At 38.6% G+C, this 18,122-nt stretch overlaps 2 protein-coding genes across 3 annotated transcripts; both read right to left on the bottom strand.

The window, feature by feature from the left end:
* Nucleotides 1-1,055: 1,055 nt before the first annotated feature.
* Nucleotides 1,056-4,111, bottom strand: LOC124452885 (monocarboxylate transporter 13-like). The gene is made up of 4 exons (XM_047003514.1): nucleotides 3,342-4,111; nucleotides 2,581-3,146; nucleotides 1,858-2,227; nucleotides 1,056-1,505 (listed from the first exon to the last, which is right to left on the bottom strand). Exons 1-4 carry the CDS (start codon nucleotides 3,496-3,498, stop codon nucleotides 1,348-1,350), a joined length of 1,251 nt encoding a protein of 416 aa, XP_046859470.1. The 5' UTR covers nucleotides 3,499-4,111; the 3' UTR covers nucleotides 1,056-1,347.
* An 85-nt stretch (nucleotides 4,112-4,196) lies between these two features.
* On the bottom strand, nucleotides 4,197-16,042 carry LOC124452884 (rho family-interacting cell polarization regulator 1-like). Of its 2 annotated transcripts, none has more exons than XM_047003512.1 (33): nucleotides 15,917-16,042; nucleotides 14,239-14,525; nucleotides 13,435-13,483; nucleotides 13,342-13,370; nucleotides 13,230-13,254; nucleotides 12,838-12,886; nucleotides 12,659-12,747; nucleotides 12,157-12,220; nucleotides 12,036-12,079; nucleotides 11,825-11,908; nucleotides 11,360-11,401; nucleotides 11,194-11,280; nucleotides 10,387-10,448; nucleotides 10,085-10,306; nucleotides 9,950-10,001; nucleotides 9,511-9,613; nucleotides 9,272-9,333; nucleotides 8,486-8,662; nucleotides 8,291-8,408; nucleotides 8,103-8,170; nucleotides 7,791-7,832; nucleotides 7,664-7,696; nucleotides 7,490-7,589; nucleotides 7,126-7,196; nucleotides 6,934-7,027; nucleotides 6,709-6,829; nucleotides 6,604-6,644; nucleotides 6,279-6,331; nucleotides 5,809-5,905; nucleotides 5,689-5,735; nucleotides 5,361-5,444; nucleotides 5,188-5,278; nucleotides 4,197-4,771 (listed from the first exon to the last, which is right to left on the bottom strand). In XM_047003512.1, the coding sequence occupies exons 1-33, from the start codon at nucleotides 15,917-15,919 to the stop codon at nucleotides 4,671-4,673; spliced, it is 2,691 nt and encodes an 896-aa protein (XP_046859468.1). In that variant the 5' UTR covers nucleotides 15,920-16,042; the 3' UTR covers nucleotides 4,197-4,670. The 2 variants fall into 2 exon arrangements, with proteins under 2 accessions (XP_046859468.1, XP_046859469.1); XM_047003513.1 differs by lacking the exon at nucleotides 15,917-16,042 and adding an exon at nucleotides 15,571-15,742.
* Between the last annotated feature and the right edge of the window lie 2,080 nt (nucleotides 16,043-18,122).

Raw genomic sequence — 18,122 nt, 5'->3', positions numbered from 1 at the left:
CCCAATGAATGTTTGTTTTGCTAATGTGCTTCTAAGAGTTAAAAACTGTCCTTTTTTGTCTCTAACAAGGACAAACTTCCTTCACTTTCTCGCAGTAATCTTATATACGAAATAACTTGCCCTGGCTGTGGTAAAACCTACATTGGCATGACACAAAGATGCCTGTCTGTACGGCTCAGAGAACATGCAACCAGACTCTCTTCTAGTGCAGTTGGCCAGCATTTCTCTGAGTGCGAAAACGCTCAATTCCTGGCGACTCTACAAAACCAGTTCTCACAACTCAATGATCTCCCTCCACCTCCCAGAACTCCCTCTCCTATAGAAAACCTTGTATTCAACAACTATAAAATACTTCACTCAACCAAATCTAACAACTACCACATTCTTGCTTTTCTTGAAGCACTACTCATTAAACATAACAAACCTTTTCTAAACACGGGACTTAAAGCTAGCAAAGAATTACAACTCTTTTCTTAATTTATAACACACTCATTCTACCAGTCGGGTCGGCAGTTTCAATTCATCCTTTTGTAATACTACACCTCTTCCAACTCATTGTAAATATCACACTATTTAATTTCTATTGCTTATTTCCGTTTACTTATTTCATGCGTTGTAAATATATATGTGTATGTTTGGTTTTAAATATCATTCTTTCTGAGGATGACTTTGAAATAAAGTCGAAAATTTACAGTTTACTTCTCGTCTTGTTTTGATTCATATTTTGCAATCTCAAGATGTCTTGTTTCTTCGGAATTTGTTTTATATTATATCTAAGAGTTTTGTTCACAAAGAATTTTATTTCAGTTGCGAACTTTTAATTCTGTATCGAGTGGTGGTGTTTCGATCAAAAATGTTCACACACAAGAAATAAAGGCTATGTTATTACAATCGCTATTGCACGTTTTTATATGCTGTGCTGCCAACTGCCGAAGCCTAAAAAGCCTTGCCCATTGTACCTCCGGTGTCTCTACGGCGCATGCGGACTAATTACTAATAATCATCGACATTTGGTAAACAAACTGTAGACTTCAGTTTGAGCTTCAACAGTAAACTTTTCTAGCAACAATACATTTATTTGGATGCATACGTCATCTAAATGATTTGATGGTTTGAAGAAAATTTTGGCATTTAAAGATTGGACTTATTGTATTTCGACTCAGTTGAAGGCTCGTTTAAAATGCAACAATCCAACCAGCCGTGGAGTGATATTCCGAAACCGTCCCATTTATGATGACGGTTTTTGGCCGCAAAAATGCAACGTGTGCATGTTGCAAATGGTTTGTTCACGATTTGTTCGCAAACGACCACAAGAAACAGACATTTAGCCGGCCATCGTTATTCAAATCAGGGTTGTTCTTCGTCTTGCAAAAGTATTTGAGCGACACGAGTGTTTTCCAAAGCTATCGATTGAATGAAGACAGCAAGACATGCTGCCAATGCGAACAAACCTCCAGCAATGAAAAACGCCATATCATAAGAGCGCGTTACATCAAATATCCAAGCTGGAAAGTAAAACGGACAGTTTTGATCACACCAAGCTCTACTGTAGTTTAAAGTTTTATCCGTATAAACATAGCATGTATACAGCAGAACTCCCATGAAGAAGCGACGCCCCTTCCCCTAAGTTGACCTGAATCCAAGTCCACCCCCTGGATTTCATTCAGCAATTTTCTCCGGCTTACTGTTGAAACTTCTCTGTCATTAATGTCATCGATCACTGGCCAGTCAAATGGAATTCATCACCATTCTCGCAGGTGCACAAAAAAAATACCAGTTTTCATTGAGAGTCCGAGTTAGCGTACTTTTGCTGCTGTGTCGATGTGTAAATGTTAGACACGTACAAGAAAAGCTTACCTGCAAAAACGGGCCCCAATCCTCCAGGTATGCTGAGCGCTCCAAAGAGGTATGTTACAGCATGCTTAGCATCATTTGGGTGTGTCAATTGAGGCGTGATGTTGATAACACACACGCTTTGAATTCCCAAACCGCAACCATAGAAACCAGAAAACAAAAATACATGAATCTTGGCACTGGCAAGAGGTAGAAGGGTTATGGATACAGCAAGTGCGAGTATGGAAAAGACGTTGAAAGTGTGAACATTCCAACTCAATGCATCGATCATCTTTCCACCGATTATTTTGCAAGCTGTCTCGGTGGCACACATTATAGTGATATTATAGACACTCACAAAGGAAGGAATCCCAAGGTCTTCGCAGAAAGATATCTAGAAACACAAAATTACAATGTAATCATGGTGGTGAGTTGGTGGCACATAAAGTGTTAAAGTCCTCCCCCTCCTCTGAAACCTTATTCCATAACAGTAGGTGTTTTTTGATAAGCACACATTGCCATAAAGAAAGATAGAAAGTCACTCGCCTGCCCCCGGGCCCCCCTCGTAGCTGGAGGGGGGCCCGGGGCAGGCCCCTAGCAAAATTCTTTGCCCCCCTAAAATAATATGTTTTACATATGCAATTTTGTTTAAATGACAGTCATGGCCCCCCTTCCCTTTAGACTGCCTCCCCCCTTGACTGAAAATCCTGGCTACGCCACTGTCACTCGCATATTCTTCATCCTTACCAGATGAACTTGCGGAATAAATAGTCCAATATAAACAAGAAACATGATCAGTAACCACGTCATAAATCCTTTATTTCGCAACAATCTTGCTGGAGCTACCGCGGGCTCATTGACCTGCCCCGCATCTCGATTTCCAGTTATTTCCCTCTTGCCTGGAAAGAGGAGACAGGCCATTACAAGTGGTATCAATAGAAGGACGAATATCCTTAGTGTTGATCTCCAACCGTGATTTCGTATGAGGTATTCGTAGACAGGCCCGCACCACATAACGAATCCACCGTTCGCCGCCAAAACAAGTCCTGATGCTAAGGCAAAATGTTTCTTGAAACAGAACCCGATCACGATGATTGCTGATGCAAACAAGAGGCATGTTCCACTGGCAAAAATGAGGCTGTAGGTGAGGTAGAACATTGCCACATCATTCACGAAGGAAGCTACAAGTAAGCCAAGGCATAGCACAATGCTGCCTGAAAACGTGACAAGACGGAACGAATAGCGACGAGTAAGGATACCACAGACTGGACTCAAAAGCATGTACCATATGAAATGAAATGAACCAACCCAAGCTGCCAACGAAATGTAAAAATAGTTATTCCTTACTGATAGACTTCTCTTCTGGCTTCTTTGTTATTCAGTCATTGCTACCTGCTTTGCAACAAGTCACTTTTCAATGAATGTGGTGAAAGAGCATGCATCATTATTCATTTGTTAAATCGGTTTTATGAAGTATATCAAATGGCATCGATTATTTTGTTTCCCACCTATTTTGGTACGGCTTTCTCGAAACTCGTGAGTCCAACTATTGAACAAGACTCCAAAACAATTACTGATGCCCATTGACACGCCAAACACGAACATTGCTCCGAGGCAAACCAACCAACTCCGTTTGGAATCATATTCCGCGAAGCCTTCCACCATGTTCACTTCTTACTTTCGCCGAAATATTGGCTAATATCGAATGCTAACGTTACAAAATAGTTCCAAAGATCGGCTGAACTCATTGTGAATACCAAGAGCGCTTTTCGGAAACTCGCGGCACGTGCAACCCATATAACGCATCAAATTTCAATTGCCAGACGGAATATGAAAAATCTCAAGTGTCTCACACCTACACCTCTGGCAATTGTCAACGCTGTTGAAAGTATAATATTGCAGATTTTGCAATTCAAGGTTGTCGGCTGATTCGTCGTTGGAAAACGTCTTCGGACAATGCTGGCTTGTTCTCGTGAAGAAATTTTGGGAAAATCCGATTTTGTGATGTCAAAATCATCAGCAATAATTCAACCTTATAGAATATAGAGCAGATAACCTGTACATACCTTTTCACCAAAAGCATCACACGGAAATCGGAATAAATTGCAGTCATGGCCGGGTTGCACACATTAGAAACAGGGGCTGGAGTGCTGTGGGCGTCGGTGTGGATTGTGAAATATGTTCAAAAATCGATCGAGAAATTGAAAGCGGATGGAAATAGTCACTTCGGCTTAAAATTGTGAGCTTGTCTATCAAGTTTGAAGCGGAGATTTATGGTATTGTTGATTAATACAGAATAATTGATGTTGATCCTCTCCTCAGTTCATCGCCTGGTACAAAGAAGACAAATTCAAACGTCTGCATTAAGACGATGAAAATTGCAATGTATTTGAAAGATTGTAATTTTAAATATATTTAACATTACTTTATTGAGGGCTTTTTCTTAAAATCGCTTTATATATTTATAACTTCAACAGTAAATAATACAATTTTTGGATAATTTAAACATGCATATATTATCCATATTTGAATAATCGAACTCATATTAGCAACGTAAATCTTTATATCATTTTCGTACATTTACTCGTACGCGACGTAAAACAGTTTGAACAGTTTACATCGCATTTAAATTTATTTGAGGCTAATCTGATCCATCAAATGAATCACCACATGTATATTCATCAGATTAGCATATGTAATCCATAAAAGGAATCAATTATACTCATCAACTAGCTCAGCACATGCGATTCTTTGAATGAACCAGCACAGGTAGAATTCATTCATTAGATCTGAAACAGCACATGCATTATAAATTCGTTCGTTCAATCTGCACATGATTAAAATTCCGAGCTTTTTGAGAGGTCAGACATAGCAATAGTTTGATTCCAAATATCTCCATTCTTTACCTTACTCGAAACATCACTTTCCTCTGAGTTCCCTAAGCAAACGAACACAGCACAAGCATATCATACATGGGCCAAAAACTGCACCTAAAATCACCGAATGACGAACACGTGCAGACCAACGATTTAGAAACCATTTCCCTAGATGTCTAACTATCTTGTCGAGATGAAGCAAGGACACGATCTTCAAAGGTGGCAAAAAAGCAAAACTCTCAATCAGAAATAAGCTAAAAATAAGTTTAAATCAATCATATCACGCATTTTAAAAAACAAAACCTAGACATTCAACTCTGCAACTCTACATCGCAAAAGAAGCAGACTTTAGTCGTAAACATCCCCAGTTTTACCACCTTTCAATATGGCGCCTCTCCTCACTCATAAAGTCGTACTGTATCTAGAGGATTGGGTTCTAGATCATTGATGCGGACATGTTATCATCTCGGAAACGTACCCAAACTAGCCAAGGCTATTTGCGATGCTTTTTTTACTCGATCTGTATCGCATTTAACCAGGAACGACAAATGTTCAATGGCTTCCTTTCCCTATAGTATAGAAGAAGGTATTACTACAAGTCTACTGAAATCAAATCATTGACATCCAATGTGAAGTTTGATGTGTTCCAACCTGTAGTTTCTTCAATGCATGGCAAACAGCTATTCTAAGGTCTTCTTCATTGTCTTCTAAAGCCTCAATACAATACGATATTGCCTGTTCGCACAAAATACACAAGGTATGCGACTACTTACAAAAGTATAATTCACGAATAAGTGTGTATACACATGCAAAGGAAATAAAATTTTTAAATTGATTGAAACGTTAAGCCACAACCAAACATGCTGTATATTTCGAAACCCTGTTGCAAGCGGTAGCTATTCCCCTTCCCTCCCCTAAAAAATAATTTTACGCAATGGGCTAGTTTGTTCATGATAGATTATGTTCGACTCTTGTATACCTGAGCTCGTTTCTTTTCATCCTTCAAAAGTGCTTCGAAGTAGACTCCTTCGATATAAAAACGCATGGAAATTATTTAACGCATTTCTGAAAATGTACCAGGATGCAGCATTATACGTACCCGCTGCAGCCGATAGTGCCGAGTCAGGATCAACAAGCAGCCTCGATGTGCAGACGCAGCAACTTTTTTCGAACGGAATTTTGTTGTACATTTGAAGCTGTGTAAGGAAAGATAATTTCAAAGAAAGAACCATGCAGTGGCATAGCTAGCATTGATATTTGGGACGGGGGGGCTCATTCATATCTTCGTGTCGAAATTATCTATTATTATATATAGATTACTATAATTATGTCTTCGAAATTACATTATTTTCTACAAATTATAACATGTACGTATATTGTATGAATATGGGCTATATCCTCATTATCGATCTTCCTTCGGCCGTGTGAAGTGTACGTCTGCCATCTAATTTGCAATCTACCACAGCCAAAAATGGCGCTTTTATATTGTCTTCGTTTTTCTGTCAAACATTTCACTTTCCAAGTTTGTAAAAGTGATAAAACAGTACACTTCGATGAAGTTCACACTACCTGTGTCAAAACAACCGACTTTTTATCGCTAATCAAATGACCATACGTCAACACTACAGAAAACAGAAAAGTTAAGTACTTAGCAATCACGAAATCTTAGAGATTCTGAACAACCAAAAAGAACGAAGATCGTTCAATTTGTACTGTTTTGTTCACAGTTAGCAAAGGCTCAACCACACTACCACTGAAAAAACAATCAACAAAATACTCTCGGTCCGGCTTCTCCTAAGCCGATCGATTACTTCAGTATATCATCAAGAGTACAATATTTCTTGGTCGTGGACACAAACTACATAAACTAAGTTGAGACGAAGCGAACACCCACCTTCTTTGGCGATACTTTCCACAAATTGAATAAGATTCCACCTAAAAGAATCTCCATGAGAAAATTCGTGCGGCTAAATGAGTCACGTGACTTAGTCACGCAAACCTGTTATCGATGAGGAAGTAATCAGTAAATTGATAAATGGAAACCACAGATCTGGGAGGAATGATCGGCGTCATAAGACTGTCGTTTTCTTGCAAGACTCTCACGCATATAACGGGATAAACTGAAAAGAAAAAAATTGAGATAACAACCTCCGGGCATCAGCTAAATTGCAACAAATTTGACAAAATCCGCAAGATATTAAATGGCAACAGAACTTCTTCGTACCAGTGTCCAAGACGGAGTGGAACCTTTCATCGATTGATGCTGTAAACTGATCTCGAAGAGCTTGTATGAATTGTTCATATTCCATAAACAAAGGCTAAATATACAAGGAGAACGAGCATATAAATTTTGATGAATTGAACATTTTCTCGACGCCCGTAAAATCAAGAAAACAATGAACTTATGAAATCTTACGTTGTTGCCACAATGGCCCGCCCAAAACAATAGCATTTCGTCATGACCGCTAGCAGCCAATGGTGGATAAGCTGAAATTGAGGGAGGAAGCGTTATCATTTCGTTTGCTATTAAAAAAAACCCATACTAGTTGAGAATCATCTGATACAGTAATCTTGTTTCCACGTGAAATTTACAGAATCCTGAACTAACACAATTCAATTAGAACTACTTGAAATTCCCACATAAAAAACTGCCTAAATCTTTGCTGTCGTAGAAAAAGTTTTGGAATAACCCTAATTCTCGTTTCTGGCCCAATCAATTTTGGAAAGCTTACAGCATTTGAGATGACCTAAAATAGCGATAATTAACTTGTTTAAAGTACCTTGCGATATGGTGTGGGGAGTCGTCCCGTCGTTTGCCAACTGAATCAACTTATGCAATATACCGCATTGCCATTCTAATTTGATCACCGCAGATGTTTCCTAAACAAATACAAGATCAGAGAGCTCACAGAACGTTAACATCATCACGTAAAGTCGTCGATATTATGAATTACCTTACACTTCAGCGGACCGACAGACCCGAAATCCTGAAACGGTTACACGGGAGGATATTTTATAAACTTTAATGCGGTTCCTTCTCACCGAACATCATCATTAAAGCTTCCTCATATCAAAACTCACCTTCGTTAGTTGTAGACAAAATTCCAAGTGTTGTAGCAAAACCTATTCAAGAAATGTTTCCAAATGAATTATTTGCTGCAAGAGTTGAGTTTGGCATAGAAAACAACTTCGAGGAGTTCTGACATCAACAAAATCAACAATATCCTCGACACTTTTTTCACTTAATTTGATTTTGAGTTCTTAGAGGGGAACCTACTGAAGATATGGGGTTGTAAAAAAGAACATTTTTCTTTTGTAATGATATTTGAAGTTTGTTCGAAAAGACTCCTCGCCCTTGTCTTCCTCCTCAAATCGGACATATTACTATCACACCTTATCTATGATCGTGATTCCGGTCGAAGCGAGATCAAAATTGTACGAACAAGCATCTGGCTCGCCCTCTATATTGTAAAAAGTGAGCAAGATGTCAATCAGAAATTACGATTTTATTCATAAGAAGCGACGTCCATCGATTAAAATTCCATCAGACATGCCTGCAATGGCGTTCAACGTATGCGTACCGGCTACATTATCATATGAAGAAAGGAAAGATTGGGATTTGCTGTCTTCGTTCTTATCGGTTCCCAAAGCATCATCCAGATGAGAACGCGTTGTTTTGATGTACATGGAATGATTGACCTGACAATTAATTGAACATGACGACCAATAAGATTCGTCCGGAAAACGTAAAATCTCGAATGGTATTTTGTACAGACCTCGGGCGATGTGAGCGGCTTGGGCAGATCGTCATTTGTGCTGCTGAAGTATCCCGTATCAGAAGCTCGAACGTCATCACCGAGTTTCGTTCCGACATCAGTCAGATCGAGAAAGCTGAAACTATCTAACGCACTTTCCACCGAGCCGGAGAAATTTGTCTTTCCTAATTTACCAACCTACACGTCAATAATGTCAAAATGACATGATCAGCATTCATATCTGCGATGTTCACTAAGTTTCCTGCGAGATTGCAGGTCACGACCAGCAGACTCACATGAGCGGCATCGCGGACCTTACGGAAATACTAGATAGATATATAACGAGCATGCGCAAATGTTCTGTAAAAATTACAATTTGTAAACCCAATCGATGAATGATTGTGGATCAAGTCAAACTCACTAGTCAACGATACCAAACAACGTAATGAGTTGCAGGCAAAAGACAACATTATGCATAACACAAAAAACAAATCGTCAACTAAAGTGTTTCATTGGTGTCAAAGCATTTCATAAGCCCATTCTCAGATATGTTCCATAATACCAAAAAAACACACTACGTTTACTTGATGCTCCATAATTCAAAAAGCAATCCTAATGAAACAAGGCCTACGATAATGCCATGATATCTCTCCGATGAATCACATTACAAGACTCAAACTTGAAACATGGACGATTTCTATGGGCATCTATGGATCTTTCAATCACAAAGACATTATCCGTCAGTAATTGCAAATTTTTTGTCTTTCTATACGGTTCGCATTCGTATTCACGTCGTAATTTACGCACCTGTAAAATCTCATCGAGCTTTTCAAGTTTTTCATATAAACCTTGCAGTTGAGGATGTTGAGCTACAAGAGGAAGATTTAAATACATATCAGCGAAGTATGAATCGAGCAAACCACTTTGTTATAGGGAGTAACGGTATGTGTACATACGTTGCACCTAAATCGTACCATATGCACCCCTATGTTGTATCTACATCTCACCATATGTCCCCCTATGTTGTTGAATCGTATCATATGTACCTAAATGTTTCTCCAGGACGGCAAAAAGTCTTCGAATGATTTTATCGAAAGTGGGCGAAACTTTCGCCTCATCGCTATCGTCTGAGGTAACAACGTCGTCTTTCTAACAAGAAACAGAACACTATTAATCAACAAGATAGAAAGAGAAGGAATACCGTCTCAAAGAATACATCAAAGAAACTTCAAACTATTCCACAGGTTTTACGGTACTCGCTTTAAGTTATTACTCAACAATTCACGACGGACTCGCCGCCATATGTTTATTTACATATACAAGTCTACGTTGCGACTTACGTTCTTAGCAAAGGTTATCCTGATCCTCACCTATGCTATCATACCCTATTCTATCCAGTCGTATCCTATCTTATCCTGCCCTATTCTATCATACCCTATCCTACCCATCCATGGAACGAGATAGGCAGATAAGCGGAGAACGTACGGAAGATGATGAATCCAAAAAGGTTCTCGAGTCGCTTTCTTCCGAGAGAGACCTAAAATTTCAATAAGCCAATTTTCAGTTCTACGTAACACAAGAATGCCAAGCATTGGATGATAAAATGCGTTTTCTACTCACTGAGTAAGACTTTCTAAACGATCCATGTATTTCGTTGATTCATACCCAAGTACGATACTTTCCGGGTCGGCAGAGGGTGATGAGGGTTTATCTTTATCGGGTACATTAAAGGAGATCTCGGGGCTATGACTGACATTCAAAACAGAGCCGAAGTAGACGTCTGATAGAGGATAATCGCGATTTGATTTCTTCAACTTGCTTTCTTCCTTCGTCGAGAGAGGTCTGACACAAGAATAAAACGACAAAATAACTCATTTGCCAGTAAATCGACACGATTCGACAATGCCCTTCTGGACACTTACTGCCAATGAAAAGTTACTCTCAGTTTAAGATTTCCGGACTTGTTCACTGGTATTGAAAGACTCTGAAAAGAAATGATAATATCATTGAAAATGACCAATACATAAGACCTGCAAGAAGGCAGCCAATTTCCCTACAAATTCTAATATCCCAAGCAAAAGCAAATTGTTGTTTGTATTTCAAGGAGAACACTTCCAAAAAATATCTCTCGATCGTTGTACAAAAAAACTGAATTCTACAACACAAGTCACAAGACACGGCCACACTCCAAAGTAACCACTACAATCTAATTCAATACGTGGATCACTCTCAACCCTAAACCTTCCCCGCCAACAAAATCATTGTGGATACATCCCTACGTTGACTACAAGAGCAGTTGTGTAGTTCAAAAAATTGTCAAAGTTGACAACACTCAAGATGGCACACTCTTAAGATTTAAGAACTAAAAGATGTTTACTCATGCGTACCGATGAAACCTTTCGAAGAACTCGAGAGCTGATCAGTGCAAGCCCTAGACGGAAGGTGGAGAGTTCTCACAAACGTCTCCGATGTTTGCATAAGCCAGTGCAAACACGAAAACTATCTTTTATCTTTTTATGAAAGAACAATTGTGCGAAACAAAGAAATTTAAAACAAACGTTTCCATTTTTTCTTTCACACGTATTCATGATTTAATTACAAATTCCCTTAGATTGATCTAATTCATTTAGCTAAGATCGGTTCGCACCATAGTTAGCACACGCTAATGCACACTCAGCTCTAGACCAATCAGCGCACGCGTTTTATTGCTATTACTAGTAAGTACGTACGATTGGACAGGAGGCGATGTAATTACGTAATCGAAGAGAGAAACTTCCAAGCTGCGTGTTTGATTGGATCTTTTTGATTTCGAAAATCTAGAATTCGGACAAAATATTTTGGGTTATGGAATTTGTGAACGGTGTCATCTTTGTGAACTCAACAACGCAATCTCACCCTTAGAAAGAGGGTATCCTTGAGTGATCCTTTAACTTCAATCTGAAATAAATTAAGAACAAATGATGACACTACGACAGCCATTTTAAAAATGTCTTAGTGACTGCAAGTGGGCGAGCGATGTATTTTTGCCCCAACACTACAGAGGTTGGCAGTGTTGATGGCACCGTGTTTCCAAAACCATAATCAGAGAATCATTAACTGACTTTTGATACGGTTATGCGCACATGAAAAACACGTGGCTCAGACTCCCTTCTCCTCGCCTCTCTACCTGTTAATATACCAAAAGAACAAGGAGACGAGTCAAATCTCATATCTGAAATCTCCAAGTAATCTCTCATTCTCTGGCGACGGCTTTGGAATAAAGACGTAAGACGGTGCGACCAAGATCGCGCTCGTTAGTCAGAATATGTCGCTCAATAGCAGATTTGACTCGTTAACAGTCCTTGTTGGATAAGTACTTACATGATTCTCTGTCCATTTCTGACCATCTCGTTCTATTTTGCATTTTGCCTTCCACTTTCGACCAATCGCATTCCGTACAAAAACCTACCATGGAACGCAAAAACAAACACGAACTAAGAGATGACATACATATGCTGAGAGGTAATAAAAACACTCGAGCTTGGCAAATTTGAAACAGCCGGAAAAAAACGACGACCGCAAACGATCTGACCTCAAAATTATCTCCGGGACAGAGCCGCGCAAAACCATCAAGTGCTGAAGAAAATATAAGATCGAAAGAGGAATTATTTGAAGACATGTTTTTTAGTCGAGAAACAACGCATAAAATTTACCGTCAACGTGGACTTTGAATCTTCCAATCCGCCGTTCGAATTCTTCCTCAATCTCACACATATTCTACAAGCAACACGAAGATAAACATACAAAAAAAAAGGCAAAATCTATTGTTTGTACAGTCAATCAATACTGAAATACTTTCTAAAATATTCGCTGAAAACGAGAGGGGAAATTGCGAATAGTCGTAGGCAACAGTGGCGGACAATAAAGGAGGGGGGACAGGGTGCTGACCCCTCTTCCAATAAAATTGAAAGAATGAAAATCTTGTACTGAATTCCACAAATCACACCTGTGTAACATAACTGCCACATTAAACAATGACTATTTGATATATACTTCTGGTCTATACACGTTCTAGGTAGGATGTTCTGGTTGGATGTTCTGGGAAATCTCGCGCCTTGAGGAGCAAGCCCCTAACCCCCCTTGCACCAATATTTCATTAAATGTCCGCCACTGTTTGGTGAGCTACGATGATGCAGAACTGATTTCTGATTTTACCTGAGTTGACTCGCGATAGTTTGACTTGCACTTATCGTGACCATGTTTTACACCATACGACTGCAAAGCTGTTTCAAGGTTTCTTGCACCTGGCAAATAAGGAAACATTAAAGATAAACTCTGATGTTCTTCATAAGTGACATAATCCTAATTCGCTCTCGAAAGACACTCGTAAATACCTTGTCTCATTTTAATTTCGTGTTGGTAGAACTCGCACAGGCCGTCGACCTAATTTTGAAATGACATTAACTTTCTAGAAATCATGTATAACAAGGGCTTTAGAGGGGGGTTACGCTTGGGGGCGAACCACCCGCCCTTCTTCAAGCTCCAGACGATGAGCCCCCCTTCTGCTTTAAAAATTGATATTTTGTTAAACGCAAGTTTTTAAACTCTTAATCTAGTCAAGTATGTAGGGCAGTGAATATAAGTCTTTAGGGGTTCGTGACTTAAAGACTGATGACCTATCATCTATCAGTAATATCAGAGTTATATATTGTGAATATCAATGGCATTTTATGACGAGGTTACAATGAAATAAAAAAATTTGTAATAAAATGGAATATATACATACTTGATCCAATCTCTCTTCACACCATCTAATAAGGAGAAAGTTGAAGGAAAAAGCATCGACTGTGCTACACAAGGAAGGGAAACGAACATATCAACCTTTTTTGGTAACTTACCTCAACTTTTGCTCCAATGCTCTCCTTGCCTGGATAAAATAAAGCTAAGATGAATGGGATGTTGCACCAAAAAAAACTGTTGCATGACTATACCGTTACAGGTGATTTATTGATTCTGTCTTTGACATTTTCAGCACAATCCCTACAAAGATGTTATTAATACCTGGAATAATTGTCTGATACGATCAATGTATTAAAATTACAGAAAAGGCATTGAAATGATGCACCAACTAACACAGTTGCAAATATGAAGAGAATTGATCAAACAGAACCGACAAGGATTAGTTAAATCACAGGATGCCCAAGAAAAACCCTTTTCAGTGCTTCCACCACATTGAAAACTGATCTAACTGGCATACTACCACAAAATTCAAGACTAAGACAAATGCTTGTAATGATGGATCCAATGTTATACTCTTGGTATAGTTGCTATATTGTCGGATTGGCAAAGACACTCTGGCAAAAGGTATTTTTGAATGAAGTGTCAATGCAAATTTCACATCTTGATAAACTGTGTTATTTGGTTGATATCATTGAGGGAACTCAAGCTTCATTGCAAAGTAATCTTTATAGAATCAAATGTCAATTTTTATGAGCATGCTTGCTAAATAACTGCCATCCCTTACACAACTTCTGCGGGGTTCCAGGCCAAGCAGTGGTGGTGAAACAGCATCAAAACATTTAACCAATGATTGCCTATTGTTTACATATACCTGAGGTGATCACCTTGTACATAAACAACTTTACAAGCAATCATCAAACAAGACAGGTAAATTCAATGAAAGATCATATTAAGATGAAATATGAGGTCAATGACCCTGTCTAGCTTTGACAACAGAATTCCCCATTCCATGTTTTCATTTCCAGACATATCAATTGCCATAATTATGCACATACCTCAGAGCTTTGATAACTCTTTCAAACATATTTACTGTGTTCTCTATTTGTGGAATCTTTGGCATGGACTTGCCAGTGAACAACGATGATCTGCGACGTTTCCTACCAGCTCTTGTTGAATGAGCTCTTCTCTTTAGTATGTCAGGTTCGTCTAACCCTTCTCTGGCTATGTACATCGACTGCGAACGGCGCGGTGTGCGGTTAAACCGCTCTTGTGACAAACTTGATGCCATTCTTGTTGCAGTTGTGCTTCGGCAAGTGTCGCCGACTATCTCTTTCTCCTTTCCCTGAAAAATAGGGAGGGAGAATCAGAAATAAGCAACGCATTTCCATTGAGCTTGTCCCACTTCATTCATTATAATCACCGAAGCGAAAGTCACATCAGTTCCATTGAAACACTGTACAAATTTATATTATTCATTCACAAACTCGCCAAGAAGTTGATGAAGAACAATCGACAATGACGAATATTCCCTCGAAAATTTAGCATTTCTAAAACTTAGAAAGGATTTTGCTGTACTGTGAAATAACAGCGAGAGCAGGTTTATTTGATGTTATATGACATTTGAACGTTATGTATATCAAGGTTAATCGATCTGGATGCCGTAATAATGTCGCAAATTGCACAAACATTGTCACTAATTTGTTCGTAAGAAATTTGGACTAATAAATTACGAGAAATCAAATTTTCGAGACGACAAAGAACGTTACCACAGTTGTTAAAAAGAGCAAGGAATGTGAAATCATTGACAAATTTCAATTTGACAAAGGCTATTAATTGCAAAATGTTCGCCCCGTTCTTTGAAACCATGACGAAATTATTTCCATGTAGACAAAGCGATTTCGCGACCCGATCGACAATTCCACTCAAAAGAGTGTTCATCTGAAAAAATTTTGACTCGCTATCACACTCGAATTAACTCAAGTGTAATGGCGACATTAAAATTCCATTTCATTAATGAAAACATCAAAACAATGAAATTTCATTGCGGGATAGGAGCGATGAGAAGATCGTTCGTCGTTATCTTATTCCACTTTAGCTTCGCGATGAATTAACACATAGTAGGTACTATGTGGATTGTAATCAAAATCAAACGCAAAGGCCGTCTTTCACAGAGAAATACATAGAAGAATTCCAATTCAAAAGGCTTAAATCCTGTTCAAACAAGACACACAATGAATTTCAAACACGCGAAGTTGATAGGCGTATATACAACATTGCTTATGGAAAATCAATTATCTAAAATGTATAGGTGTCTGCAGAAAAGCAGAATCGATAAATAAAACGAAGAAACGTAATATCGACTGATGATAATCAGCAATAAAACTTACATTTATCTTTGTTGCTATATTCCACCCGTGAAAGAATCGAATTTCTCCTTACATTAAACACAGGACTAACAGGACAACTGAGGAGAACAGGGTGTTTATGAAATACGATACGCCATGGTTTTCAAAACTGGAAATCATAAGCGGGTGCCTTCGACTACCCCCATAGCGCACAGCCGGCGAACAGAAATATTACAATGCAAGATATATAGAAATATTACATGCAAGTGCTGATAGAGCTAGATATTGTTTATCGCGTTCACGACTCGACCAAAGGCTCGGCAATGAGACATTATTGTCTGAAAGTTTTAGTCGTTTTATTGGAGAAAAAATAGATTATTTTACGTACCATATAATTCGAGCGAGTTCTACTTCATGAATCTGGTGGATTTTAGATCTTGGTATTGAACCATCCGAATGTCGAAGTCACAAACTATCATGCAGTATTCGCATGATTTCAAAATCTTGACAATATTGTAAAAAGATTTCTTGTCCTTTTTGTCAATTATTACGCCCACGTAAACGGCGTTTTAGTTTGGTCATTACATAACTGGCCAATCACGTGCGAGATTCCAAATTGTAACATGCACCATGGCCATACAGGTTAATTAAAAATTCAGTCGATAAAAATGATGAGCAATGCAAAGGTTCGCCTTGCAAATAAAAGCAAGAATGCTCGCTTAAGATTAAATGATGAAACACACTCCAAAAAACATCATCTTGTAAACTCGGCATTCGAGTTATAACAGCAAGAAACAAGATTTATAATGACTTCGAAATATAGTCGATAATACTGTTTTAAATCTTGTCCCTTGCTGTCATAACTCGAATGTTGAGTTTACAAGATGATGTTTCTCGAAGTGTGTTTTATCATTTATTTTTTGAAGTTGTCGGCTGGAAAAGGATTTCGCTTAAGATTTCTTCACATAAATATTTTTAACGACGTCTTTTTGCCAAGTGTGCACCATCCCACTGAAAGAATAAAGGTCGAGGAAGACTGGGTCGGATAAATATTTGGCTGCGTATGATGACAAAGATTAATGATGATGGTGATGGTGGTGGTGGTATGTTTGTGCAGACTGGATCAAAGACGCATATCCCCAATAACTTTTTTGTCTTCGGTCAGTTTTTGGAAAATTATTTTTTATAAACATTTCACGAGCAACGACCTCCTTTATCTCTTTATTTTTGAAGCCAACTTACCGTGACTTGACAATCAACGTGAATAAAGCCTGTTTTCCACTAGCCACGTATCGTAACGTATCGTAGCAAAACGTAACATGGCGCATGCGTGCTTGTGCATATTGACCATCAAATTCATATGGTTGACGTCGATGTCGCCATGTTTGTGTACCAATAAGAGCATGCGCTTGTAACTCCTGGCCGTTGACGGTGCTAATACATAAAGCGGTAATGCATAAAAAATCTCAAAGAACAGTGAAACATTCGTGGGCGTTGGAAGATTAATAATTGTGTTACTGATGAGTTACTGATGGCTATGTTACAGAATCACTTAGGGTTATGTTACAGAGTTATTCAGGGTTATGTTACAGAATTGATTGGGGTTATGTTACAGAGTTACTGATGGCTATGTTACAGAATCACTTAGGGTTATGTTACAGAGTTATTCAGGGTTATGTTACAGAATTAATTGGGGCTATGTTACAGAGTTACTGATGGCTATGTTACAGAATTACATAAGGTTAGGTCACGGAGTTATTCAGGGTTATGTTACAGAATTACTTAGGGTTATGTTACAGAGTTATTCAGGGTTATATTTACAATGGCGTAGGAATATCGATACTTAGGGGAGTTGATATCCATATATGCATACTACAAACCGTCGAGAACAATGAATTTCAATGGAGCTTAGCACTGCATCTCCTGCATTAATGAATATGAGCCCCCCCACCCTAATTATCGGTCTTCCTACGCACTCTACAGTATAACCATTTTCAAGGGTTATACTGCAGAGTTACCGCAGGTTTTGCTACAGAGTTACCTAGGTTTATGTTACAGAGTTACCAAGATTATGTTACAGAGTTACCTAGGTTTATGTTACAGAGTTACCTAGGTTTATGTTACAGAGTTACCTAGGTTTATGTTACAGAGTTACCAAGGTTATGTTACAGAGTTACCTAGGCTATGTTACAGAGTTACCTAGGTTTATGCTACAGAGTTACCTAGGTTTATGTTACAGGGTTACCTAGGTTTATGTTACAGAGTTGCCTAGGTTTATGTTACTGAGTTACCAAGGTTATGTTACAGAGTTACCTAGGTTTATGTTTCAGAGTTACCTAGGTTTATGTTGCAGAGTTACCAAGGTTATGTTACAGAGTTACCCTGGTTTATGTTACAGAGTTACCTAGGTTTATGCTACAGAGTTACCTAGGTTTATGTTACAGGGTTACCAAGGTTATGTTACAGAGTTACCTAGGTTTATGTTACAGAGTTACCTAGGTTTATGTTACAGAGTTACCTAGGTTTATGTTACAGAGTTGCCAAGGTTATTTTACAGAGTTACCTAGGTTTATGTTACAGTGTTACCTAGGTTT

This window comes from Xenia sp. Carnegie-2017, unplaced genomic scaffold (genome assembly GCF_021976095.1).
Source record: "Xenia sp. Carnegie-2017 unplaced genomic scaffold, XeniaSp_v1 HiC_scaffold_25, whole genome shotgun sequence".
In the NCBI taxonomy this organism is placed as follows: Eukaryota; Metazoa; Cnidaria; class Anthozoa; order Malacalcyonacea; family Xeniidae; genus Xenia; species Xenia sp. Carnegie-2017.
Note: the sequence above shows the minus strand (reverse complement) of the source record. Positions and strands in the feature narration are given on the sequence as shown.

Excerpts from the sequence above, each read along its gene's own strand:
- LOC124452885 (XM_047003514.1), bottom strand. The coding sequence starts at position 3,498 with ATGGTGGAAGGCTTCGCGGAATATGATTCCAAACGGAGTTGGTTGGTT. Across the intron at positions 2,228-2,580 it reads TTATTCCGCAAGTTCATCTG|ATATCTTTCTGCGAAGACCT; the intron begins GTAAGGATGAAG and ends TTGTGTTTCTAG. Across the intron at positions 1,506-1,857 it reads ATTGGGGCCCGTTTTTGCAG|CTTGGATATTTGATGTAACG; the intron begins GTAAGCTTTTCT and ends TTTACTTTCCAG.
- LOC124452884 (XM_047003512.1), bottom strand. Across the intron at positions 11,909-12,035 it reads GTCCCGGAGATAATTTTGAG|GTTTTTGTACGGAATGCGAT; the intron begins GTCAGATCGTTT and ends GTTCCATGGTAG. Across the intron at positions 7,197-7,489 it reads TCCCCACACCATATCGCAAG|CTTATCCACCATTGGCTGCT; the intron begins GTACTTTAAACA and ends CCTCAATTTCAG.